Source organism: Schistocerca cancellata, chromosome 3 (assembly GCF_023864275.1).
Source record: "Schistocerca cancellata isolate TAMUIC-IGC-003103 chromosome 3, iqSchCanc2.1, whole genome shotgun sequence".
In the NCBI taxonomy this organism is placed as follows: Eukaryota; Metazoa; Arthropoda; class Insecta; order Orthoptera; family Acrididae; genus Schistocerca; species Schistocerca cancellata.
Window position 1 is genome coordinate 683,805,828 of NC_064628.1, and position 22,379 is coordinate 683,828,206.

General features: G+C 37.8%; 1 protein-coding gene across 2 annotated transcripts in view; it reads left to right on the forward strand.

Moving 5' to 3' along the window:
- LOC126175665 (ABC transporter G family member 20) overlaps positions 1-18,382 on the forward strand; it is a 779,392-nt gene extending 761,010 nt beyond the window's left edge. For both annotated transcript variants that reach the window (XM_049922576.1, XM_049922574.1), the window contains 7 exons: positions 477-654; positions 807-922; positions 9,209-9,279; positions 10,926-11,014; positions 12,717-12,893; positions 13,009-13,095; positions 16,986-18,382. In XM_049922576.1, the coding sequence (XP_049778533.1) occupies positions 477-654; positions 807-922; positions 9,209-9,279; positions 10,926-11,014; positions 12,717-12,893; positions 13,009-13,095; positions 16,986-17,200 (933 nt within the window). In that variant the 3' untranslated portion in view covers positions 17,201-18,382. The remainder of the gene's footprint in view (positions 1-476; positions 655-806; positions 923-9,208; positions 9,280-10,925; positions 11,015-12,716; positions 12,894-13,008; positions 13,096-16,985) is intronic.
- Positions 18,383-22,379: the final 3,997 nt, after the last annotated feature.

Below are 22,379 nucleotides of genomic sequence, written 5' to 3' on the forward strand. Positions count from 1 at the left end.
CTGTCGTTTGCAAATCACATGTTTCAATCAGGTCTGTCACTGTATTAGTTATTTTGGAATAAGGTGGTTATTTTAAAAGCTTTCTTGCTGTTTTATTAGAAAATTCACATGGTTCACTGTGCATCACCTTTGTGATTTGTACTTCCATATGATAAATTCCTGTGAGTCACTTTTTATTTCTCCCTTGACCTGTTCGATCCTCAAGAAGATGAACACTTCCCAACAGCATGTGAGAAAATTATGCTATTAATATTAAATATTTGATACTGCCAGTGATACCCATATAAATCCAACTATTCTAACTATAATGAAAGTTGTTATTTTGTTACAACCCTGAATCATCAAACTTAACCAAACTTTTGAAAACAAGTACAAATAGTGAGTTTTTTAAACTTATAACTACTGTATAATAATAAAATAATCTCAGTAATTACGACATGATAAAACACAGTCTAATAGTTTCATTCATTTTACAGGATTATTATCCCGATCCGCAAAGTGCTGTTAATGCAGTGAAAAATGGAGACGCATGGGGTGCTCTTTATTTCACTGAGAATTTCACTGATGCTCTTGTTGCAAGGATGGGCTTAGGCCGTCTTGCAGACGAGGAGACATTAGATCAGAGTGAAATACATGTATGGCTTGACATGTCCAGTAAGTACAAAATACAGCACAACCTGTGTGTGTGTGTGTGTGTGTGTGTGTGTGTGTGTGTGTGTGTGTGGGTGTGTGTGTGATTTACTCAACATTATTCTCATATAAATGAAACACTTCCAACTGTTGTAATATATTTTTGGCAATTCCAGATCAGCAGATTGGACTGATGCTAAACAGAGACTTACAGTTTGCTTACAGAGACTTTGCCAAAGATCTGTTAACAGCTTGTGGAGAAAATCCTAAACTAGCTGATGTTCCCATTCAGGTAATCCTACATAAGTTCAGTTTCTTTTTCAAACTTATGTTGCATAAAAGTGAAGTTTATTTTATGCTTCCGATATGTTATTGAATGTTACAACTTTCTCAAACCATTCTGACACTCAGGAAAAAAGAAGAAGAAGAAGAAGAAGAAGAAGAAGGGAGACATGCCTAGGATTGGTCTAGTAAAACTAAGTTTTATTATGCTCATTTACAAGCTAAGCATTGACTTGTACATTTATAGTTGAAATGTAACTCCTAATGGCTTAGGCAATGTAAAGTGCCTTTCTGCAATATGCTGTTGAACAAAAACAAGCAAAACAACACAGTCTTATTGATCTGTTAGAATCAAACAATTTTCAGGAAAAACATTGTAAATTTTGTCGTTACAAGAAGCAACATTTGAATGATTCATTCATTTGTTCACTCATCAAGTTGTGTAAATCCCATGACAAAGCAGGAATGTGAATTGGGCAAGTTACATTTTAACAGGCAGAAGCAGCCATTGTAGTTTACATCTGTAATGAATACTGACAACTAACATAACCACAACCAATGTAGACACATTGTTAACCAGGGAATTTCTTTTAGATTACTTTTTTTATTGTATTGGAAATAAGGAGCCCCAACTCAAAGTGATGGAGAAGGAAAGTGGAATGTGTGTGTGTGTGTGTGTGTGTGTGTGTGTGTGTGTGTGTGCGCGTGCGTGCGTGCGCGTGCGCGTGTGTGTGTGAGTGTGTGTTTGCACTTTACTCTGGATTACTCTCAGGTAAATGAAACACTTCCAACTGTTACATTATATTTTTCGCAGTTCCATGTCAGCAGATAGCCTCACAATAATAAATAAAAAAAACTTGTGTCTGACTGGCTTCCTATGATAGCACCCAGTAAGAACCTCTGTCTAGAATTACAGGTGAAAATTAGCTAACAGTCTCAAAGCTGAAAGAGAAATTGGACTTCCAATGGGCAGAGGCTCTGGAAGAGCCATCAAAAAATATCAAGATGGTGGCTACCAAAGGTAACAGTTCCCATGCCTTGAGCAGGCAGCCTGAATTCAACTTTTGGTGCTACCAGTCTCAGCCATTAACTGGCAAGCACAGACCATCCCAACAAATATTCCTCATTAGCTCATGGGATGGAGCACACAGTCTAATCAAGATTACTCAAGGAGGTCAGTCTGATATTGATGAAGACAACACAAGCAAGCCTTAAGATTCTGAAGATCCTGCTGAGAAGCATGTGTTGGAATCAAAAACGATTAAACTTAAAAGGATTTTTAGAATGGGAACCAGATGCATACAGACAATAACCAAGACAGTAAATTTGAACAGGTAAGACACTAGATGAAAAACTGCAGCATTGGGATACTAGCCTTGCAAATACAAGTTACAGGGAAGAAGATACAATGAGGTTGGAAGGCTACATAGTGCTGAAGCAAAACTAGAAAACAAAATGGGGAAAAAAGACACACAATTATACGCTTTGATATATTTGGACAGCATAATTTATGTGAAGTCTGAGTCAAAAAGGCTATCACCACTCACTTTCCAAGCAGGGAATAAATAGTATAGAATACTAACAGACATGCACTAACTAATGACAAGAACAGGAAAGACCCCAAAACTGGGAGTGAATTTTTTGGAGAGACTAGATGATGGACTGAGAAGCATACCACATAGACAAGTGAGCACACTTGCCAATGATTATAATGCACAGATGGCAAGAGAGTAACAACATATGGGAATAACAGGGGAGTGCCAAGCAAATTTAACAAGAAATGAAAGTGGGGAAAGATTGAGTGAAGTATGATGAGAGCACAAAATGAGAGCAGTGATGACACAAATAAGAAGCCAACTCAGTAATGGAAAGTCATGGGAAAGCCCATTCATCTGTACTGAGGAATCCCGTTTTGACTGTATAACAATCAGACAGATAAACACTAAACGGATCATAAACATTATGATCAAGAAGAATAAGCAAATAGAATTTGATCATTATCTCAAAGAAGTCAATAGCCATTGGATTCCAAACAGAATTAGGCAGCTGCAATTGTACAGAACAACCAGAAACACCAAGACGCACAGAGTCAAATTAAGATGTAATCAGGACAAATGTGAGAAGGGAATTGAAATTACTATGAAAGTGAAACATGAAGGGGTAAGCAGGCTAAAGTGTAGGGAAACAAAGTAAAGAAAAAGAAACACTGATATCAGAACAAGGACTGTGATGAAACAGTAGAGAACTGCAGGAAAGTCTGAAGAGACTGGAGCAACAAGAATAGCCTGGAATATTGAATTTTGTACTTACAATGAACAAGAAAGTGGCCACAGTAACAAAATGAACACGATAACAGGATGAAGCAAGAACTGGATGATGCTTGGGAAAATCTTAGGAAAAACAACTGTAGAAGCTTTTTGGGAATTGCAAAAGATTCTCGCTGGATATGTGGGCAGAGAGCTGTTTATGAGACAATAAAGGGGATCTGACCAATAGTGAAAAGGAGAACTGCGGAATACTTGCAAAGTATTTTTGTGGTCTGCTGATTTGTAAACAACCTGAAGGCAAACTGGAATAGGATTTAACATAGAATAAAAACAGTCACAACTTCCAAGTAAGATGAGGTTGCACAGGCTATAAGTGACTTCTAGAATAATAACATAAATGGAGACAATGGGTTAGTAACTGATGTGAGGAGGCAAAATGGTGGTAGACAACACAACCAACATTACCTACCTTATTTTGAGGACAAAGAAGTTACCAGAAGGATGAAATAATGCAATCATAGTGCCAATGCATAATACAGACAGAGGGGAGAGATGCAAGCTGTAAAAACTGCCTACACCACACTTGATTCTCATGAGGCAAGCAGGATATGAAACAAACAGGCCAAAGTGTCTCCCTGAAAGCATGGGTGACACATGGAAGTAACAATCATTTACGTAATTTTATGCAGTTGAAACTGAAATCCTGTTGCCACAGATTACAAAACATTAACATTCAGTACTTTCTTGATACCTCCGATCCCTCTATCTCCCACAAAACTGCCAAATTACATTTCTCTAACAAACTGTTTAAGTTAAAAACATTTCCTGACAGTTCAGGAAATGCATCCTAAAATCACCAAAAGATATTACAGTAATAATTTGTATAGTTTTCAATTGTTATTTTTAACCAGCTTCCATCTTAAATCATTATCTGATCAACAAATATTATCAACATGTGAGAATGGCATATTTACATCAAAAGTAGAGGCAAAACACAGGAGTCCAGTGTGTCAAGCATCATGGTTTCAAAATATTGCTCAGGTTCTTGAACAACTTATAGTGTCCATTGTACAGCATAAAAGTGGCTTGATGGAGCACTGCTAGGACATGTTTATACAGTACACTAAAAGTGTTGATTGACAGAGTTGTTGGATGTCCTAAGGAATATCATGCCACAATCTGTCCAACTGGCATGTTAAAGCATCAAATGTTCTCAACTGAGAAGAGATTCGGCAACCTTATTGGCCAAAGTAGGGTTCTACAAACACAAAGACAAGCAGTAGAAAGTCTAGCTGTGTGCGCGCAGGCATCATCTTGCTGAAATATAAGTCCAAGTTGGCTCAACATGGATGACAACAAAATGGAGGGAGGGGGGGGGTATAATATGATTGATGTACCACTTTGCAGAGTGCTAAACAAAGATCCAAGGAAAAAACTGGCCAAATGTTATATCTGGAGTGTTACACTGTGTGGTGTGGAGACCTGGACTTTGAGGAAGGAAGATGAAAGAAGACTGGAGGTGCTAGAGATGTGGATATGGAGAGGAATGGAAAAAGTCAAATGGAAAGACTGAGTAAGGAATGAAGAAGTATTAAGAAGAGTTGGAGAAGAAAGAAACATACTGGAAGTCATCAGAAAGAGAAAATGGAAGTTCTTGAAACTTAGTAAATAGGTTGTCTCAAGATAGTTTATATCTGTCTTCGAGAGTCTTCCAGTTCAGGTTCTTCATCATCTCTGTGACACTCTCCCTTGGGTCAACACTTGTGCTTCCCTTCTCGGTACATGTTTGACATCTGCCGTTAATCCTGTTTGGTACAGATTCCACACATTTGAGAAATATTCCAGAATGAGTCAAATGAGTGACTTGTAAACAGTCTCTTTTGCAGACCGATTGCTTTTCCCAGTATTCTGGCAATAAACTGAGGTTTACCACCTGCTTTATGCATGAATGAGCCTATGTGTTATTCTATTTCATATTCCTACAAAATGTTATATCCAGGTACTTGTACGCATTGGTTGATTCTATCTGTAACTTGTTGATGTTATAGTCATATGGTACGTCATTTCTTCATTTTGTGAAGTACAACATTTTACATTTCTGAATATTTAAAGCAAGTTGCCCAACTTTGCAGCACCTTGAAATCTTATCAAGACTTGACTGAATATTTATGCAGTTTTTTCAGCAGTAATTCACTGTAGATAACAGTGTCAACTGCAAGAAGTACGACGTTACTATTAATATTCTCCACAAAATCATTAATATACAAAATGAACAGCAAGGATTCCAACAAACTTCCCTGGGGCATATTCAAAGTTAATTCTACATCTGACAATAACTCTCCATCCAGGATAAACTGCTGCATCCTCTCTGTCAAAGAATCCTCAGTCGAGACACAATTTTTTTCTTGAACCTCATATGATCATACTTTTGACAAGAAGTGTAGACATGGCACTGAGTCAAATGCTTTTTGATAATCAAGAAATACTGCATCTACTTGATTGCCTTCATCCAAAGCTTTCAGTATGTTATGTGAGAAAAGTGTGAGTTGGGTTTCACATGATCAGTGTTTCTGGAATCCATACTCATTATGTTTTAGCTCAGTATATGTTCCAAGATTCTTCAACAAATTGATGTAAGGGATATTGGACAGTAGTTTTGTGGATCACTTCTACTACCTTTCCTGTAAATGTGCGTGACCTGTGCTTTCTTCCAGCAACTGCATACAGTTTTTTGTTTAAGGTATCTGTGATAGATTACATTTAGAAGATCAGCAAACTCAACTGTAAATTCAATATAGAATCTGATAGGGTTTCCATTAGACCCTGGAGCTTTCTCCATTTTAGCTGTTTCTCAACACTACTGACCGTAACACTTTTTTCACTCATCTTTCCAGTGGTACAAGGATTTAATTGCAACATTTCTCATGGATTTTTCTTTGTAAAGGAACATTTGAAAATGGAGTTGAGTATTTCAGTTTTTCTATCCTCAATTTCAGTTCTAGTCTCATTCATAAGTGACTGGACACTAACATCAGGTGCCACTGAACAAACTTTACATATGAGCAGAATTTCTTTAGGTTTTCTGAAAGATGACTTGACAATATTCTGCGACGGTGGTTACTGAAGGCTCCACATATTGCTCTCTTGACAGCCAGATGCTTTCCATTCAGAATCTCTCTATCTATAGCCCTATGCTTTGTTTCACACCTATTATGCAGTAGTCTCTGTTTCTTTAAGATTCTTTGCAATGACTCTACACCATGGAACTATTCTACTGCATGCATATCAATCCAGTGTATGGTCAACTTTTTTTAACCTGAGCCATAGTTCATCTACATGCTCCTGTCCTGTGCTGAAAATTACAAGTTCCTCATTGAGATGTGACACTATTGCTTTTTTATCTACTTTATTGAACATCTGTACCATTCTTCTTGTTTTAGTTGTCCTTTGTACTCTAGTAATCATTGTGCCAAAACTACACTGTGGTCACTGATACCTGTTTTGATGTAGACACACTCAAACATATCAAGTTTACTTATTGCCATTAGATATCATGTATTCCCATCATGAGTAGGGTTCCAAACTATTTGTTCTAGGTAGTTTTCAGAGAAGGCATTTACGGATGTTTCACAGGATGTCTTGTCACACCCACCACTAACAAAAGTATAATTTTCCCAGTTGATTTTTGGATGATTTAAGTCTCCACTGATGATTACTGTATGAGTGGGGAACTTACATACTACCAAACTGAGAAGGTCTCTTAAATTTTCAGTTACTATAGGAGGTGTGTCTGGTGGGTAACAGAAGGATCCAGTTACTATTTTATGCCCACCCCTGATGCTGAGTCATTCCCAAACAATCTGGCATGCAGCTTCAATTTTTGTCTTGGTGGATTTGAGTTTCTTGGCTACTGTGACAGACATATCCCCTCCATTTCCCATTAGCCTATCCTTTCTATAAACACTTAAATTCTCCCAAAAAATCTAACTGTTGCCAATTTCAGGTTCTAATCAGCTTTCTGTACTTAACATTATGTGAGATTCACTGCTTTTCAGGAGTGGTTCTTTACTCAGGCACTTTGTTGTGAATGTTTCAGCAGTTATATTACTAGGCTATTAATATTTTAATCTCTGTGGGGCGTTCTTTTGGGCCTTACACTTATACTTCTCAGTCTCCTGCAGCTGCCATGATGCCTAATCTAAAACGCCCTTGTGTCCATCCCACACACAGAGTCATCTACCTGCTTACCAGCCTCTGATTTTTAGTGCTCGCCTGACCCTTTAGGGGTGCCCTACAGTTCTTAACCACACAGCACAAGTCCAGAATTTCACAGTGTAGCTAGTCACAGAACCTTGAAAGTTCAGTCCTTCCACTCGACTCAGAACCAGGAGTCCGTGATCAGTTCTGTAGACAATGCTGCAAACTGCAAGCTTTGTTGAAACTCTATGCACAAGGCTAGTCTTCTCAACCTTTTCTGCCAGTCTCTGGAATGATCCAGGTATGACCTTGAAGACCAGACAACAGGCATTTGCCCCAACATGCACCACAATCTGTAGTTGGTTGCACCCTGTTCCCTCAGTGTCTGCTGGAACAGACTCTTCAACATGTTGAATGAGGCTCCCAGGCATACACCCTGAGTGCCCCTGGTGTTCCATCCTGTCTTAGTGGCCATTTCCCTAAGCGGTACCATTATTTACCATTTGAACTGCTCACCATTAATAGTCCCTATCCTTTTGCGTTTTCTTCCCCTTGACATGGGACAACGCAGGTTTCCCCAAAAGAGGTGAAGTGACCCCCACTGGCTCAGTTTCAGTTTCAGTGAAAGACACCTCAAATGGTTTGGTTAGGGGGATTGGTAGATTAGATTAGATTAGTACTTGTTCCATAGATCATGAATACAACACTTCGTAATGATGTGGAACGTGTCAGGTTAATAAAAGGTGTCTATACAAGATATTACATTACACTTAATATTTTTAATTTTTTTTTTTTGGGGGGGGGGGGGGGGGGGGGGGGGGAATTACCCACTGACTATATCCAAAAATTCATCTACTTAACTGTGGTAGCAAGGCAAATCTATAGGTTGTTCCAATTGGGAAACTGTCAGACACTGTCCTCTTTCTGTGGCCCCTGTTCCCAGCTACCACTTCCCACTGCTGTTTACCCTCCTCCCCCCTTAACGTCTTCAGTTCCTCCCTCGCTCTGTCCAAATCAGCCTGAAGGGGATCTAATTTTCTCCTCCTGTTCAGCTATAATCCTGTCTCTGCAGCTCTCAAACATTTTAAAGAGCACAAATAAGTTTAAGCTTACAACTGATGATAACAGTACGAGTTTATCATGGTTTTTGCAAGTGGTTAAAATTTCACAATCTATCATAATAGAAATGAGTATTAATGACTGTTTTAAGACCCAAGTGGCACAAGCCACCCTGGCACCAAGGTACAAGGGGCACCAGAGGCACAACAGAGGCAAAATTTCCGTACAGAACATGAAACTATCAGTAGTGGTGCCTTGGGTACCAAGATGTGTGGGGTGCTAGTGGTCTCCAAGTGCAAGATTTTTATACATTTGTATCACACTTAGAAGCAAATCCTGATACATGTGAAATGTATGCCAGAAAAGTGGAGGGGGGGGGGGGGGGGGGAAGGGGGAGAAGAGGGGTGCCAAACGCTAAGATTAGCAGAAGTGATGCAAAAGGTAAAATATGTAAATCTAGAATTTCAAATTGGTGCACAAATCATTGTGAAACATTATAATTTTCTGCAAGCACTCCAACAAATCTTGCATCTAATTTCACAATAATTCTTTTATTTCATGAACTGAATAACTTAATACATAAGTTATGTATTTGAATAGCTGGAAAGATTAGCTATTAATTTTCCAATGAACAGAAATAAAGGAAATGTAAATAGTAGGCCCAAATATGTATTGAACGTAACTGAAATCTATGTGTCATAAATAAAGCCTGATTTTTTTGGCTTTCTCTTTGTGAATGTATTTTCGTAAATGCATTTTCTTATCTTTTCCAGTTCCAAGAACCTGTCTATGGCACAAATGATCCAAGCTTCACTGATTTTGTAGCACCTGGTGTTATACTCACGTAAGTCTTTTCTAGCATCGTTAACATTCACTGTACTTGTACAGAATAGTTCCCCATTAAGAATAAAATAGCAAGTGAGTATATCAAAAGTAATCTTTTAGTCAAATTATTTACATTTATTTAAATACAGCAAAAGCAATTTACATCCTTCATTCAAAACTTGAGAACAATAGTCTACTACCATAGTCACTGAAATGGTCTTAACTATGGAAAACATCATGAAAATAATTTCTAGCTACATGAAAGTAATTCAGAACATTACAGATTACATTTTTGTGCTTGTTTTGTGGATATGATATTAAGTGAACTTTGTAACTGCCATTTCAAATTGTTTTTAATATGTTCCTCTTAAAATACACTGCCAGTTATTTTTAACTGGATACAGTTTGTGCTCTTTTAATTAATGGAAAGAGTCCTAAAATTGCATTTGGATAATGACAGTTATACAATCTGTGAAATTTTAGGAATTATAGATGTAATTATGTGTTGAACATGTAAGACCTAATTTCCTTTGATGTTTCACTGTGGATTAAAATATTAATGAAAATTTTCACTGACTTAGCTGACTCCTACTTGTTCTTTCCATAGTGTATGCCAAAAGTTGTGACATAAGCTATTTCCATTTTCTGCACACTTTTCAGAATAATAGAGGGCATGAGAAAAAAAAAAAATATTGTGAGAAATGCGACAGGGGAATTGTGTAAGATATTGTAATGTTAGTGGAAAGGATTTGAAAGATTTAGAGAGAGTAACGTTTCTCAGAAAAAAATTAGATAGACATGGAGAAAATAAATAGGGAATGGGCAGAAAGGGGGCAGGTATTGAGGATACTGAGCAGTAGGGAGGGAGCAGGGTAATGTGTGTAGCTATAAAGAAACTGCTTATTTGCTGAAATTACCTGCACTAAATATTTAATTACTTGCAGACTTGTCACTTTTCACTGCCCATTGCAGTAGCTTTAACTTATTCTGTGACTGAAACTGTATGTATGTGTTTTAAAAAAAATAAAAGAAAAAAATACACTGAGGATGCCACAACTGTAGTGAAACATGTTTGGGCATTAAAACAAAACAATAACTGTGTACTTGGAAAAAGGCAGACTCAGGAACTGAGCTTAAAATTCCAATATGATAATTTATGTACTATTTTTTCAACTTTTCTTTATCTCTAATGGAAGGTGTGAAGGAAGCATAGGAAGCAGGTTCCACCCAGTATGCAGTCTGCTGCATGAATATGAACAGTATGCACAGAGGGGAGGGTGGGCAGGACATGGGAGCAAAATCTTCAAATTTCATGCAGTTCTGGGAGTAAATATGTAGTTTGCATAGCGCAGTGTGTGTGAAGGACCAAGAATTACCCCCTCACTCATTTTGAAATAAGTACATAAACAAACTGTTGGTGCAGCACAACATTCACTATGTGACTACTTGAATACTGCATGCAGAACTAAAATTGTCTGTTGGCATTTGCTAATAACCTGAAGTCTTCCAGATTTTCACTCCTTCACATATATGGAGCAAAACAAGACAAACACAAAAATAGTTTTTAGATCAGAATATAAGAAAAATCAATAAATATCTACACCTCATCTGGTTTCCTGAGTGAGCTGAACATTAATGATCAATCTTTCTTTTTTTTAATTTCAGGATTGTGTTTTTCTTGGCTGTGGCTCTGACCTCATCAGTTCTTATTATTGAGCGAATGGAAGGTCTTCTTGACAGGAGCTGGGTTGCAGGTAACCTGCGCAGCAGTCTCTTGATTGCTGTTACTTTATTTCTCATGCACCAGACAGGAAAACCAACACTGTTTGTCATAATGTTGCTTAATAATAAACAAGCTTAATCCTTTTTCTTCACTGGATTTTGTTGTTCTGTAGATGTCCACTGGAAAAATAAAAAAATCTTTAAAATTTGACGCTAGTAGAGAATTAGACTGACTTTTAGTATAGAGATTTTACATTTTACTCTAATCCATGACAGTGTTGCTGCATTGTAATCAAGATATATTGTAGTTCCATTTTATTGAAAAAGTTGCTGTGCTACTCATAAATACAGTGCTGGACAAAAAAGTGAAGTACCCAGAAGGCAAGGAGGAAACTTCATGGGTGATGTTATTTCAGTGATTACAAACACAAGTAAAATACACAAAGAATTTGGCAATATGAGCTCACTCATCAGTATGACATTTACTCTTGCCTGGATGCAGAAGCTGATGCAGTTTCAAGGAGTTAAATAAAGCCAATGTAGCCTCTATGATGTAATCTGACTCACAATTGTGATAACTGATTCTTGATATTCTGGATACTGGCACTATGACCAAGTTGACCTCAAAGCTGGTCCCATTCATGTACTATTGGGGACAGGTCTGGGTGTTTCTTGCTGGACACAAGGGTACCTCAGCATCATGCACACAGTTCACAGAAACACATGCCATGTGTGGGTCAGCACTTTCCTTTCAAAAATAGGCACCATAATACTGTCATATGGGGATGTAGGATGTCCATGAAACACTGTTGTGCCATCAGAGTTCCCTCAGTCACAACCAACTGTGACCTGAAGTCATACTCAATGGCTCACAACACAATGATCTCAGAAGTTAATGCAACAGCACCTCTCTGGAACATTGGAAGAAAGGGACTTCTCCCATGGTTGCCACCATTCTCACCAGCTCACTGGCATCCAGGATGGTGCAAAACTATGATTCATTGCTGAACACAATGTGATGCCATTCATCAGAAGTCCATAATTCCCAGTCATGGCACCATTCCAAATACAGCAATTTGTGTTCTAGTGTTAATAGCAGCCTACACATGGGAGAGTAACTCCCTAGTCTCTCTGTTACTAGTCTCCAGTGAATGATCTAGGATTCCACAGAATGTCGCAGGGAGTCCATTACTTGTTTTAAGTGCAGGTGAAGATGTGAAGGGGTTAAGGTGTGCTTGGTGCACAATACAATGATCCTCCCTTATAGCAGTCAAATGTGATCAAGTGGAGCATTAATGAGGAGTATGCCTGTCCTCACATTCCCATGCTGCTCAACATGGGGTCACTGTCACATACATACAGCCCCACAAATCTTGATATTGCATGATACAACCAGTTGGCCAAATGCAGATCCACAATGAGGCCTCTTTCTGACTCAATCAGGTGCTGATAACCATCCTTCACACATGAGTATGTGGCATCTCCACTGGATGGTTCACATGTTCATACTCCTTATGATAAAATCCATGGTATCACAAACTGGAAGGTTTGATGATAAACTTTTCCATACATAAGACTTGAGAAGTCTGGCGACAGAAAATTTCAAATAGACTTTTATCAACAACAACAAAATATTTTTAACAAATCAGTAGTAGTTGAGTGTAAAACTATTATAACCCTTACACTTTTAATTTATTCCTTAATTTTGAAGTTGATTTTAATTTTCTTTTACAGGTGTAACACCATTTGAGGTATTGTTCTCACATGTAATAACACAGTTTGTGGTGATGTGTGGTCAAACAGCTCTAGTACTAATATTTATGATTGTAGTATTTGGTGTTCAATGCAAAGGAGACATTGGTTGGGTGGTAGTTCTGACAATTCTGCAAGGTCTCTGTGGCATGTGTTTTGGTAAGTAGGCTATAGTGCTGTGGTTCTGCTATTCTATTTAAACTGAATGAAGCATTTGGTTTATGTAACATTAATACCCAGGCAATAATTTAACTTTAATTACTTGTGTTTCCAGGATTTGTTATTTCTGCAATTTGCGAACTGGAAAGAAATGCTATTCAGCTGGCCCTGGGTAGTTTCTATCCCACACTACTACTCAGTGGTAAGTTAAAAACTCTTTAATTACAATCAGCTATCATTTATTTAAGACATTAGGATAGCTTTTGACATTTTTAGTGTAATTACACCTTACCTTGTTATTTTTCCACTACTTCTATTGTTCAAGTCCTTCATAAAAAAAACTCTAACATACACATCAAAAACAGTGTGCAGTTATAAAAAAAGAGTGGGAGCCAGTATAATACATATCATATTCACAATCCACAACAAGTTCTACAATACATTATTATAATATTTATTCTATAAATCACATTCATTCATCATGTTCCAAAGATTACACTGAGGACAAGCTCAAGAAATAGAACACACACAAAGATAACCAAGAAAGCACTTGTCAGAAAATAATTCACTGTACACTTCATTGTTGTTGTAGTCTTCAATGCAAAAACTGGTTTGACACAACTATCTTCACTAGTCTTTCCTCTGACAGTCTGCTTATCCCTTTGTAACTATTGCAGTCTACATCTATTTGAACCTACTTTCTGTGTTTAAGCCTTGGTATCTCTCACTAGTTTTTACCTCTTGCACTTCCCTCCATTACTTATACTATGGGATAGCTACCAGTATCATCATGTTTCAACATGTGAGAATAAAATACAAATTTATTAAAAAGACAAGAAAATATTAACACAAGGTCATTGTGATACTCTCTGAATTTCTCTCCATGTAACAGATTCCATTAGATAAATCAAAACTGATGTAGGTGTCTACATTTCTTTCAAAACATTATAATAAAAAATCATAAGATGTGCTCATCATGCATATAAAATTTTTTAGACTCTTAGTTTTATGCTACTTTATTCTCCAAAACTTAGCTGAGAAATTTGCAATTGATATATGTAAAAATAAAAATGCTGCCACTGGTGTGTGTGTGTGTGTGTGTGTGTGTGTGTGTGTGTGAAAGGGGGAGGGAGGACAGGGGAAAGGACAGGGAGGGTGATGCACACACACATTATGTACTGAATTGAATTAATTTTATTGTTGTAGAGACCTCAGAGGTCATCTCAGGTATTACAAGGGTCAAAAGAGCTACATATACAAGAAATTATTAATGTTTTTGACATTACGTATATCTATACATTACCAATGTCATATTTATACCTCATTTTGAACTTTTGGAAAAATGTGCTTTATATTACTGTTTACTGATGTATTACATCTAAATACAATAATAAACATTTTACATTTTCACTATATTCTTTGCCTAAATAAAAAATTCATCAGTTTCACAAGGACTCAATTCTAAAGAAAATATTTGATGTTCCATTTGAACTGTTTTTTTTTTTTAGTCACTTCTTGACGCAAGAAGGTAGGACATTGAAGAGTTCAGTTTATTTGTTTAGAAAGCATATCTATGTGTCTTTTTCTAGTTAAAGCATAGTAATACATACTATGTTTGTTCCTGGAATTGTACTTATGGCATATGTCATACTGCTGATTTAGTTCTTTTTGATATGAATTACATACTGTGGAATCAAATCCAGGATTTTGGTTGGGGGGGGGGGGGGAGGGTGACACTGAGCTTATATAAATTTTGTCTCACTTTGCTGTGTTCTAATTCTCTAAATGAAGAAGTTTTCTTAATGTGTTATGTTACTAACTACAATAGCAAGAAAATTTTTAAGACTGAAGTCTCTTTAAGTTTTCTTGTTGCTAGGCCTACAATCAACTCTGGGTGCTGTGCTGCATGTTATCCTCACTGCTTTCTTTTGTAATTTCAACACATTGGTTATATTTTTCTGGTTGTCCACAGAATGGTGCCATACACTGCTTGAATATATTTTAAGGAATAATGGACAGTTTTCAGCACTGGAATACCATCACAAAATTGTATTACCTTAGGGCAAATTTACCTTTACTAATTCTACATACTACCTCTCTTTTATCCCAAGACAGTTTAAATCAGTTTTTATCCCAAGGAAATTAGCAGCACTTAATTTCTGTTCCAATCGTGTATTATGATTCCACATAATTGTAAAGGTATTTTACTTTATCCTGATCACTACAGAGGGAGTCTGTATTAAACAAAGCTACAACATTGTCTGTGGTCAAATAATCTTTCATATTTCAACATTTCTATTGACTCCAGCATTATACAGACCACTAGATCATCAGCAAGGAAATAACTGCATGTCCCCATTACTTTATTTGGCAAGTCATTAATGTAAATTATAAATAAGATTGGACCCAGTACCAAGCCTTGAGGAATGCCCACAAGACCTGGACTGTGCAGTATTAATAATCATTTTCTGCATTGTACAACTGAAATATGATTTCACTAATTCAACAACTTTCTCTATACTGCCATAGAAACGTAATTTATTTACTATTTTATGGGATGCTGTGCCAGAAGCACTGATAAATCAATGTCTACTTTGAGCCAATGATTTGCTATCTAGTTGTGTAATGGATTATTTCAGAAATGATGCAGCAGCTTCAATTGTAATAACGCATCAACTGAAACTAAGCTGACAGTCACTGAACATCTTGTTTTCTTCCAGATAATTCAAAATCTGTTTATTGAGTATAGCTTCAGTTACTTTTGTAGCATTGTAATTGTTATAACTTGAAAATCTTCCTTTTCTATGAACTGGAGTAGCTTTTACATACTTCACACCCCTTGGGAACTGAGCTTATATTATGCATGTACTCACTACATTTGTCAATGGTTCTGCTAGGTCAGCTGATCCAGATTTTGAAATTTCTGAATTCAGTCCATATTTATCACTACTGAAAACTCCATAGCTTGTGGTCTAGTGGTCAGCATCATTGTCTCTGAATCACAGGGTCCTGTGTTCAGCCCTGGCCATGTCTGAGATTTTCTTCGATCAGGGGCTGAGTGTTTTGTGTTGTCCTAATCATTGCATCTCATCTTCAGTGACATGCAAGTGACCTAAGTGGTGTCAAACAGAAAGACTTGCACCAGGCAGTCTAACAATCCTAGATGGGGTCTCCCAGCCAATAATGTCATATCATCATTTCATTTAACATTGAAAATATTTTTCAGGGTTTTCAACACATACAGGTTTTGCTCCTCAATCAATCTAAGTTACAAATTTCAAAATTTAAATTTTGTGTTAAATTTTGACTATGGATTTTTCATTTTTCTAACTGTACACTCATCTCCTTTATTTTTTTCTAGCAATAATTTGGGTTTGACTTTCACAAGTTATTTCAACATTATCTACTAATTATCTATAATAAATACATTGTGATAACAAAGTCTCGGCAGATTAGATGAAAAACAAAAGAAATTCATAACTTAACCATGGAACAAAAAGTAAATCAAGACAAAACAGCATATGAAATTTTAACTTTTATGTTAGCTGTCACAGTTCTTCATTTATCACTTGATATTTGCTTTATAAAATCAATATATGAAACTTAACATGATTGAATTGGTAGAGTTTTATAATTACTTACTTTTGCTATGAGTAACTCACATTGGAGTTTAAAATGAAAGGTCCTGGTTTAATGACAGTTAGTGCTGTCTGAAATATAATAGATCAAATATCAAAATACAATAGATCAAATATCTTGTTCATTCTTTGTTTTCTATAACCTCATATGATTTGTGTCATACTGTTAGGATCTTTTTTCTACTACTGTAATAATATATTGGGAATAATTTAGCTTCTTTGTGCATAAAGACACATAAAAAGACACATAAAAATTTCCTTAGATAGTAATTAAATAAGCTATATGTCAATAATGGAACATCTAAACAATTTTAATTCTTCAAAAAATTAAAAAAATCTAATTGTTGAGGATACTTCTATCATTATAACATTAATATATTTATTGTGCTCTGTTGTATAAAGGTGGTGTAACAAGAAGAATCAACTATTTAACTCTTACAATCTTTCACTTCAGGTGTGATATGGCCAGTTGAAGGCATGCCAATTGTCCTGCAATACATCAGTCTGGGTTTACCTCTAACCATGGCCACCACTGGCCTCAGAAGTATGCTGAGTAGAGGCTGGACGATAACTCAGCCAGAAGTTTACAATGGTTTCATTGCCACCATTACCTGGATTGTTCTCTTCCTCACAATCAGTTTGATTGTCCTCAAAGTGAAGAGAGGTTAATCAGTATAGAAGGAGCCTTGTAGGAGTCTTAATATTTGTGTTGCTCCATGAGCATCACATTCCTTGTTGGTCTGTCAAATGTGCCAGTGATGTGGACTGACAAACACATGAAAGAAATTTGAACAGCTGCTGGACAGAATAAAGACTGCTACAGCAACAAGTGTGCCGAAGATTCCTCAGTTTTACTGTCTGTGTGGTATAGTGAAACTGCAAAACTTAAGACACAGTCTCACTGACTGTGAGTGTGTGGCTGTGTTAATGGTGTATATTTTGTGTGCTTTGTGGCAGTGAAACAATCACTGCATTATATTGTGTTGGTTCTGAATGGCCAAATGTATGACCATCTACTATCATTCATCCATATTGTTTTTCAGTTTTATAATAATTTTAAAATTCATATGAAGCATTTAAATCCCACTTTTATTTAAGCAATGGAAAAAATGGCAAGGATTTACACACATCATATTTGTATGAAGATTAATTTCACTTTGTCAGGATTGGAGGGAAAGGAACAAACTTGTCTTTTACATTTTTGGTAGCCTACATATTATGGGAATATGAGTAAAAATCTGTATCCATCAGGAGCAACTAAAGGTGGGATATAATGTATAAGGTGCATTTTAATAAATATTTATGAAACAATGTTTACAAAAGATTTCTGAAATTATTAAGTACCGCTGCACAAGAAAGACTTTATCAATAAACCTTAATTTTTTTATGGGTATTCTATGGTGCTTCGTTCAGTAATTGCTGCAGAGGCCTCTGCCCTATTTGTATGTGGTCCACAGCAGATATAATTTTTTTCCTGACATATCTCTGGAGGCAGTCAATTTTAAATGTTGTGTCAATTTAAATTGCACTTTATGTAATTTTTTTTTAATTGAAATCCTGAATATGGTCTGCAGACACAGTTCCAATTGTTTCCATGTGCTTTCAGAACAGATACAATTTTGTTTTGTGGAAATGAGCTTTGGAACAGCTCCTTCTCACAGAACATTTTGTTAATTTTTTATAAATACCATTATTCATATTTAGTCTGTGATTTACTTTTAAGCAGTGACTGCTTTAAATACGAGAATACTTGATACTGTTGTACTTAACATTGTTTGTTCTATCTGAATCCAAACATTACATACTGTACCTCAGAAACAATAAATATATTTGTTATACTACAATGACAAAGGTATTTTTAAATTCTGTTATAGACAGATGAAATGAAATCCTACCCAACTAAATAATTTCTAAATAACCCAAGTTCCAGTTGAACTCAATATTATCTTCAATGTGACCTAGTCTCCAGACACCTTTCCTGCTGATTTCACAGAAGTGGGGCCATCCAACTAATATGACCTTGCTACTATTACAGTGCTTAGTCATTAGGGGAAGGCTTTTCACTAAGATCTGATACAATGAAAGCAGAATTTGACTCAGTTCTTCCTTAATCACTGTGAATAGTTTTTGCTGGCTTTTGGCCAAACTAACCTAGTGCACAAATATGTGTGCTGGCATACAGTTTTAATCTGCCAGATAGTTCCACATCAGTGCATAATCTACTACAGAGTGAAAATTCATCCTGGAACACTAAGGCTGTCAATAAACCATGTTTCCACAATATCCTTTTTCCAGGAATATTAATCCCACTATGCACCAGATAGGCAGGAGTACTTCTTTCCTGCTCAGAAGGTAGGAAATCAGGTACTGGCAGAAGTAAACCTGGAAGGCAGATCATGAGTCATTATTGGATAGCTCAGTCAGTAGAGCACTTTCGCACAAAAGGCCAGGGCCCCAGGTCCGTGTCCTGATCAGCCACATTTTTAATCTGCCACAAAATTTCAGTTTCTGGTGTAGCTGAACTTAGAGTAATAACTCAGGCAAAACAAAGACTGCGCTTTGTTGGCAGAACACTTAGAAGATGTGACAAACCCACTAAAGAGACAGCCTACATTACACTTGTCCATTCTCTGCTGGAATATTGTTGTGCGGTATGGACTCTTACCAGGTAGGATTGACGGAGGACATCGAAAAAGTACAAAGAAGGGAAGCTCGTTTTGTGTTATCATGCAATAGGGGTGAGAGTGTCACTGATATGATACATGAGTAGGGGTGGCAGTCACTGAAACAAAAGTGGTTTTCTTTTCAGCAAGATCTATTTACGAAATTTCAATCACAAACTTCTTCTTCTGAATGTGTAAACATTTTGTTGACACCCACCTATGTAGGGAGGAATGATCATCATAATAAAATAAGAGAAATCAGAGCTCAGATGGAAAGATTTATGTGTTCCTTTTTCCCATGTGCCATTCGAGAGTGGAATGGTAGAGAAGTAGCATGAAAATTGTTCAATGAACCATTCGCCAGGCAATTAAGTGTGAATTGCAGAGTAACCATGTAGATGTAGATGTTCATTTGAACATGGCCTAAATTCAATAGCAAGGGGTAATAACTTGATTCGTCTCCTCTCTCCCACCCCCTCCCCCTCCCCACCCCACCCCAGATTCAGAAACTACACTTGATCATTTGGGCATGGTCTAAATCCCATAGCACAGAAATATACCACCAATGAGGTAATGGCAAAAGGTGACTAAAATTGCCTAGTATTGAATCAAGAAGTTATACACACATTACTGGTTGGAAAGACAGTCTTATGAAACAATGCTGAACTGCCCCAAACAACTAGTCTGTTGTCATGAAAGGTAGAAAGCTTATTAACAACCCTAAGGAAATATTTGTGCTTGGTAGAAACTACAGTTACCAACTTCCTACTCAAAACTGAAAATAAGAAATCTATTTCAAATACAAAAAATACAGCACAGTTATGGTCAAAGCTCAGTCATCCCTATAATTGCATGGAGATAAATAGAAAATGTCAAGGTTATTCATTTAGAGGCCTTATTTGAAGACTTCTGCAAAAAAGCTACACTTGTGCTTGAAAAGAGAGAGTAGAAAATTCCACAGAGAAAATTTCATAGTAAAAAGCTCACCAATAAGATATATTGTAATATATACTCATATTATAAATAATAATACAGGGAAATATTCCACGTGGGAAAAATATATCTAAAAACAAACATGGTGTGACTTACCAAACAAAAGTATTGGCAGGTCGATAGGCACACAAACAAACACAAACATACACACAAAATTCAAGCTTTCGCAACCAATGGTTGCTTCATCAGAAAAGAGGGAAGGAGAGGGAAAGACGAAAGGATGTGGGTTTTAAGGGAGAGGGTAAGGAGTCATTCCAATCCCCAGAGCGGAAAGACTTACCTTAGGGGGAAAAAAGGACAGGTATACACTTGCGCACACACACACACATATCCATCCGCACATACACAGACACAAGCAGACATTTGTAAAGACAAAGAGTTTGGCCAGAGATGTAAGTCGAGGTGGAACTACAGAGACAAAGATGTTGTTGAAAGACAGGTGAGGTGTGAGCGGCGGCAATATGAAATTAGAAATTAGCGGAGATTGAGGCCTGGCGGATAACAAGAAGAGAGGATATGCTGAAGGGCAAGTTCCCATCTCCGGAGTTCTGACAGGTTGGTGTTAGTGGGAAGTATCCAGATAACCCGGATGGTGTAACACTGTGCCAAGATGTGCTGGCCGTGCACCAAGGCAAATTTAGCCACAGGGTGATCCTCATTACCAACAAACACTGTCTGCCTGTGTCCATTCATGTGAATGGACAGTTTGTTGCTGGTCATTCCCACATAGAAAGCTTCACAGTGTAGGCAGGTCAGTTGGTAAATCACGTGGGTGCTTTCACACGTGGCTCTGCCTTTGATCGTGTGCATCTTCCGGGTTACAGGACTGGAGTAGATGGTGGTGGGAGGGTGCATGGGACAGATTTTACACCGCGGGCGGTTACAAGGGTAGGAGTCAGAGGGTAGGGAAGGTGGTTTGGGGATTCCATAGGGATGGTTTGGGGATTCCATAGGGATGAACTAAGAGGTTACGAAGGTTAGGTGGACGGCGGAAAGACACTCTTGGTGGAGTGGGGAGGATTTCATGAAGGATGGATCTCATTTCAGGGCAGGATTTGAGGAAGTCGTATCCCTGCTGGAGAGCCACATTCAGAGTCTGATCCAGTCCCGGAAAGTATCCTTTCACAAGTGGGGCACTTTTGGGGTTCTTCTGTGGGAGGTTCTGGGTTTGAGGAGATGAGGAAGTGGCTCTGGTTATTTGCTTCTGTATCAGGTTGGGAGAGTAGCTGCGGGATGCAAAAGCTGTTTTCAGGTTGTTGGTGTAATGGTTCAGGGATTCCGGACTGGAGCAGATTCGTTTGCCTTGAAGACCTAGGCCGTAGAGAAGGGACCGTTTGATGTGGAATGGGTGGCAGCTGTCATAATGGAGGTACTGTTGCTTGTTGGTGGGTTTGATGTGGACGGACGTGTGAAGCTGGCCATTGGACAGGTGGAGGTCAACATCAAGGAAAGGGGCATGGGATTTGGAGTAGGACCAGGTGAACCTGATGGAACCAGAGGAGTTGAGGTTGGAGAGGAATTTCTGGAGTTCTTCTTCACTGTGAGTCCAGATCATGAAAATGTCATCAATAAATCTGTACCAAACTTTGGGTTGGCAGGCCTGGGTAACCAACAAGGCTTCCTCTAAGCGACCCATGAATAGGTTGGCATACGAGGGGGCCATCCTGGTACCCGTGGCTGTTTCCTTTAATTGTTGGTATGTCTGGCCTTCGAAAGTGAAGAAGTTGTGGGTCAGGATGAAGCTGGCTAAGGTAATGAGGAAAGAAGTTTTAGGTAGGGTGGCAGGTGATCGGCGTGAAAGGAAGTGCTCCATCGCAGCGAGGCCCTGAACGTGTGGAATATTTGTGTATAAGGAAGTGGCATCAATGGTTACAAGGATGGTTTCTGGGGGTAACAGACTGGGTAAGGATTCCAGGCGTTCGAGAAAATGGTTGGTGTCTTTGATGAAGGATGGGAGCCTGCATGTAATGGATTGAAGGTGTTGATCTACGTAGGCAGAGATGCGTTCTGTTGGGGCTTGGTAACCAGCTACAATGGGACGGCTGGGATGATTGGGTTTGTGAATTTTGGGATTTTTTGGATTTTATAGCAGCGGTTGTGCTCTTGAGAGAATCGGTAATCTGACGCAAACATTGTGTAGCACCTCACTCAGTGGCCGACAGGCAGCAACTGACATGCTGTAAGGCAGGAAC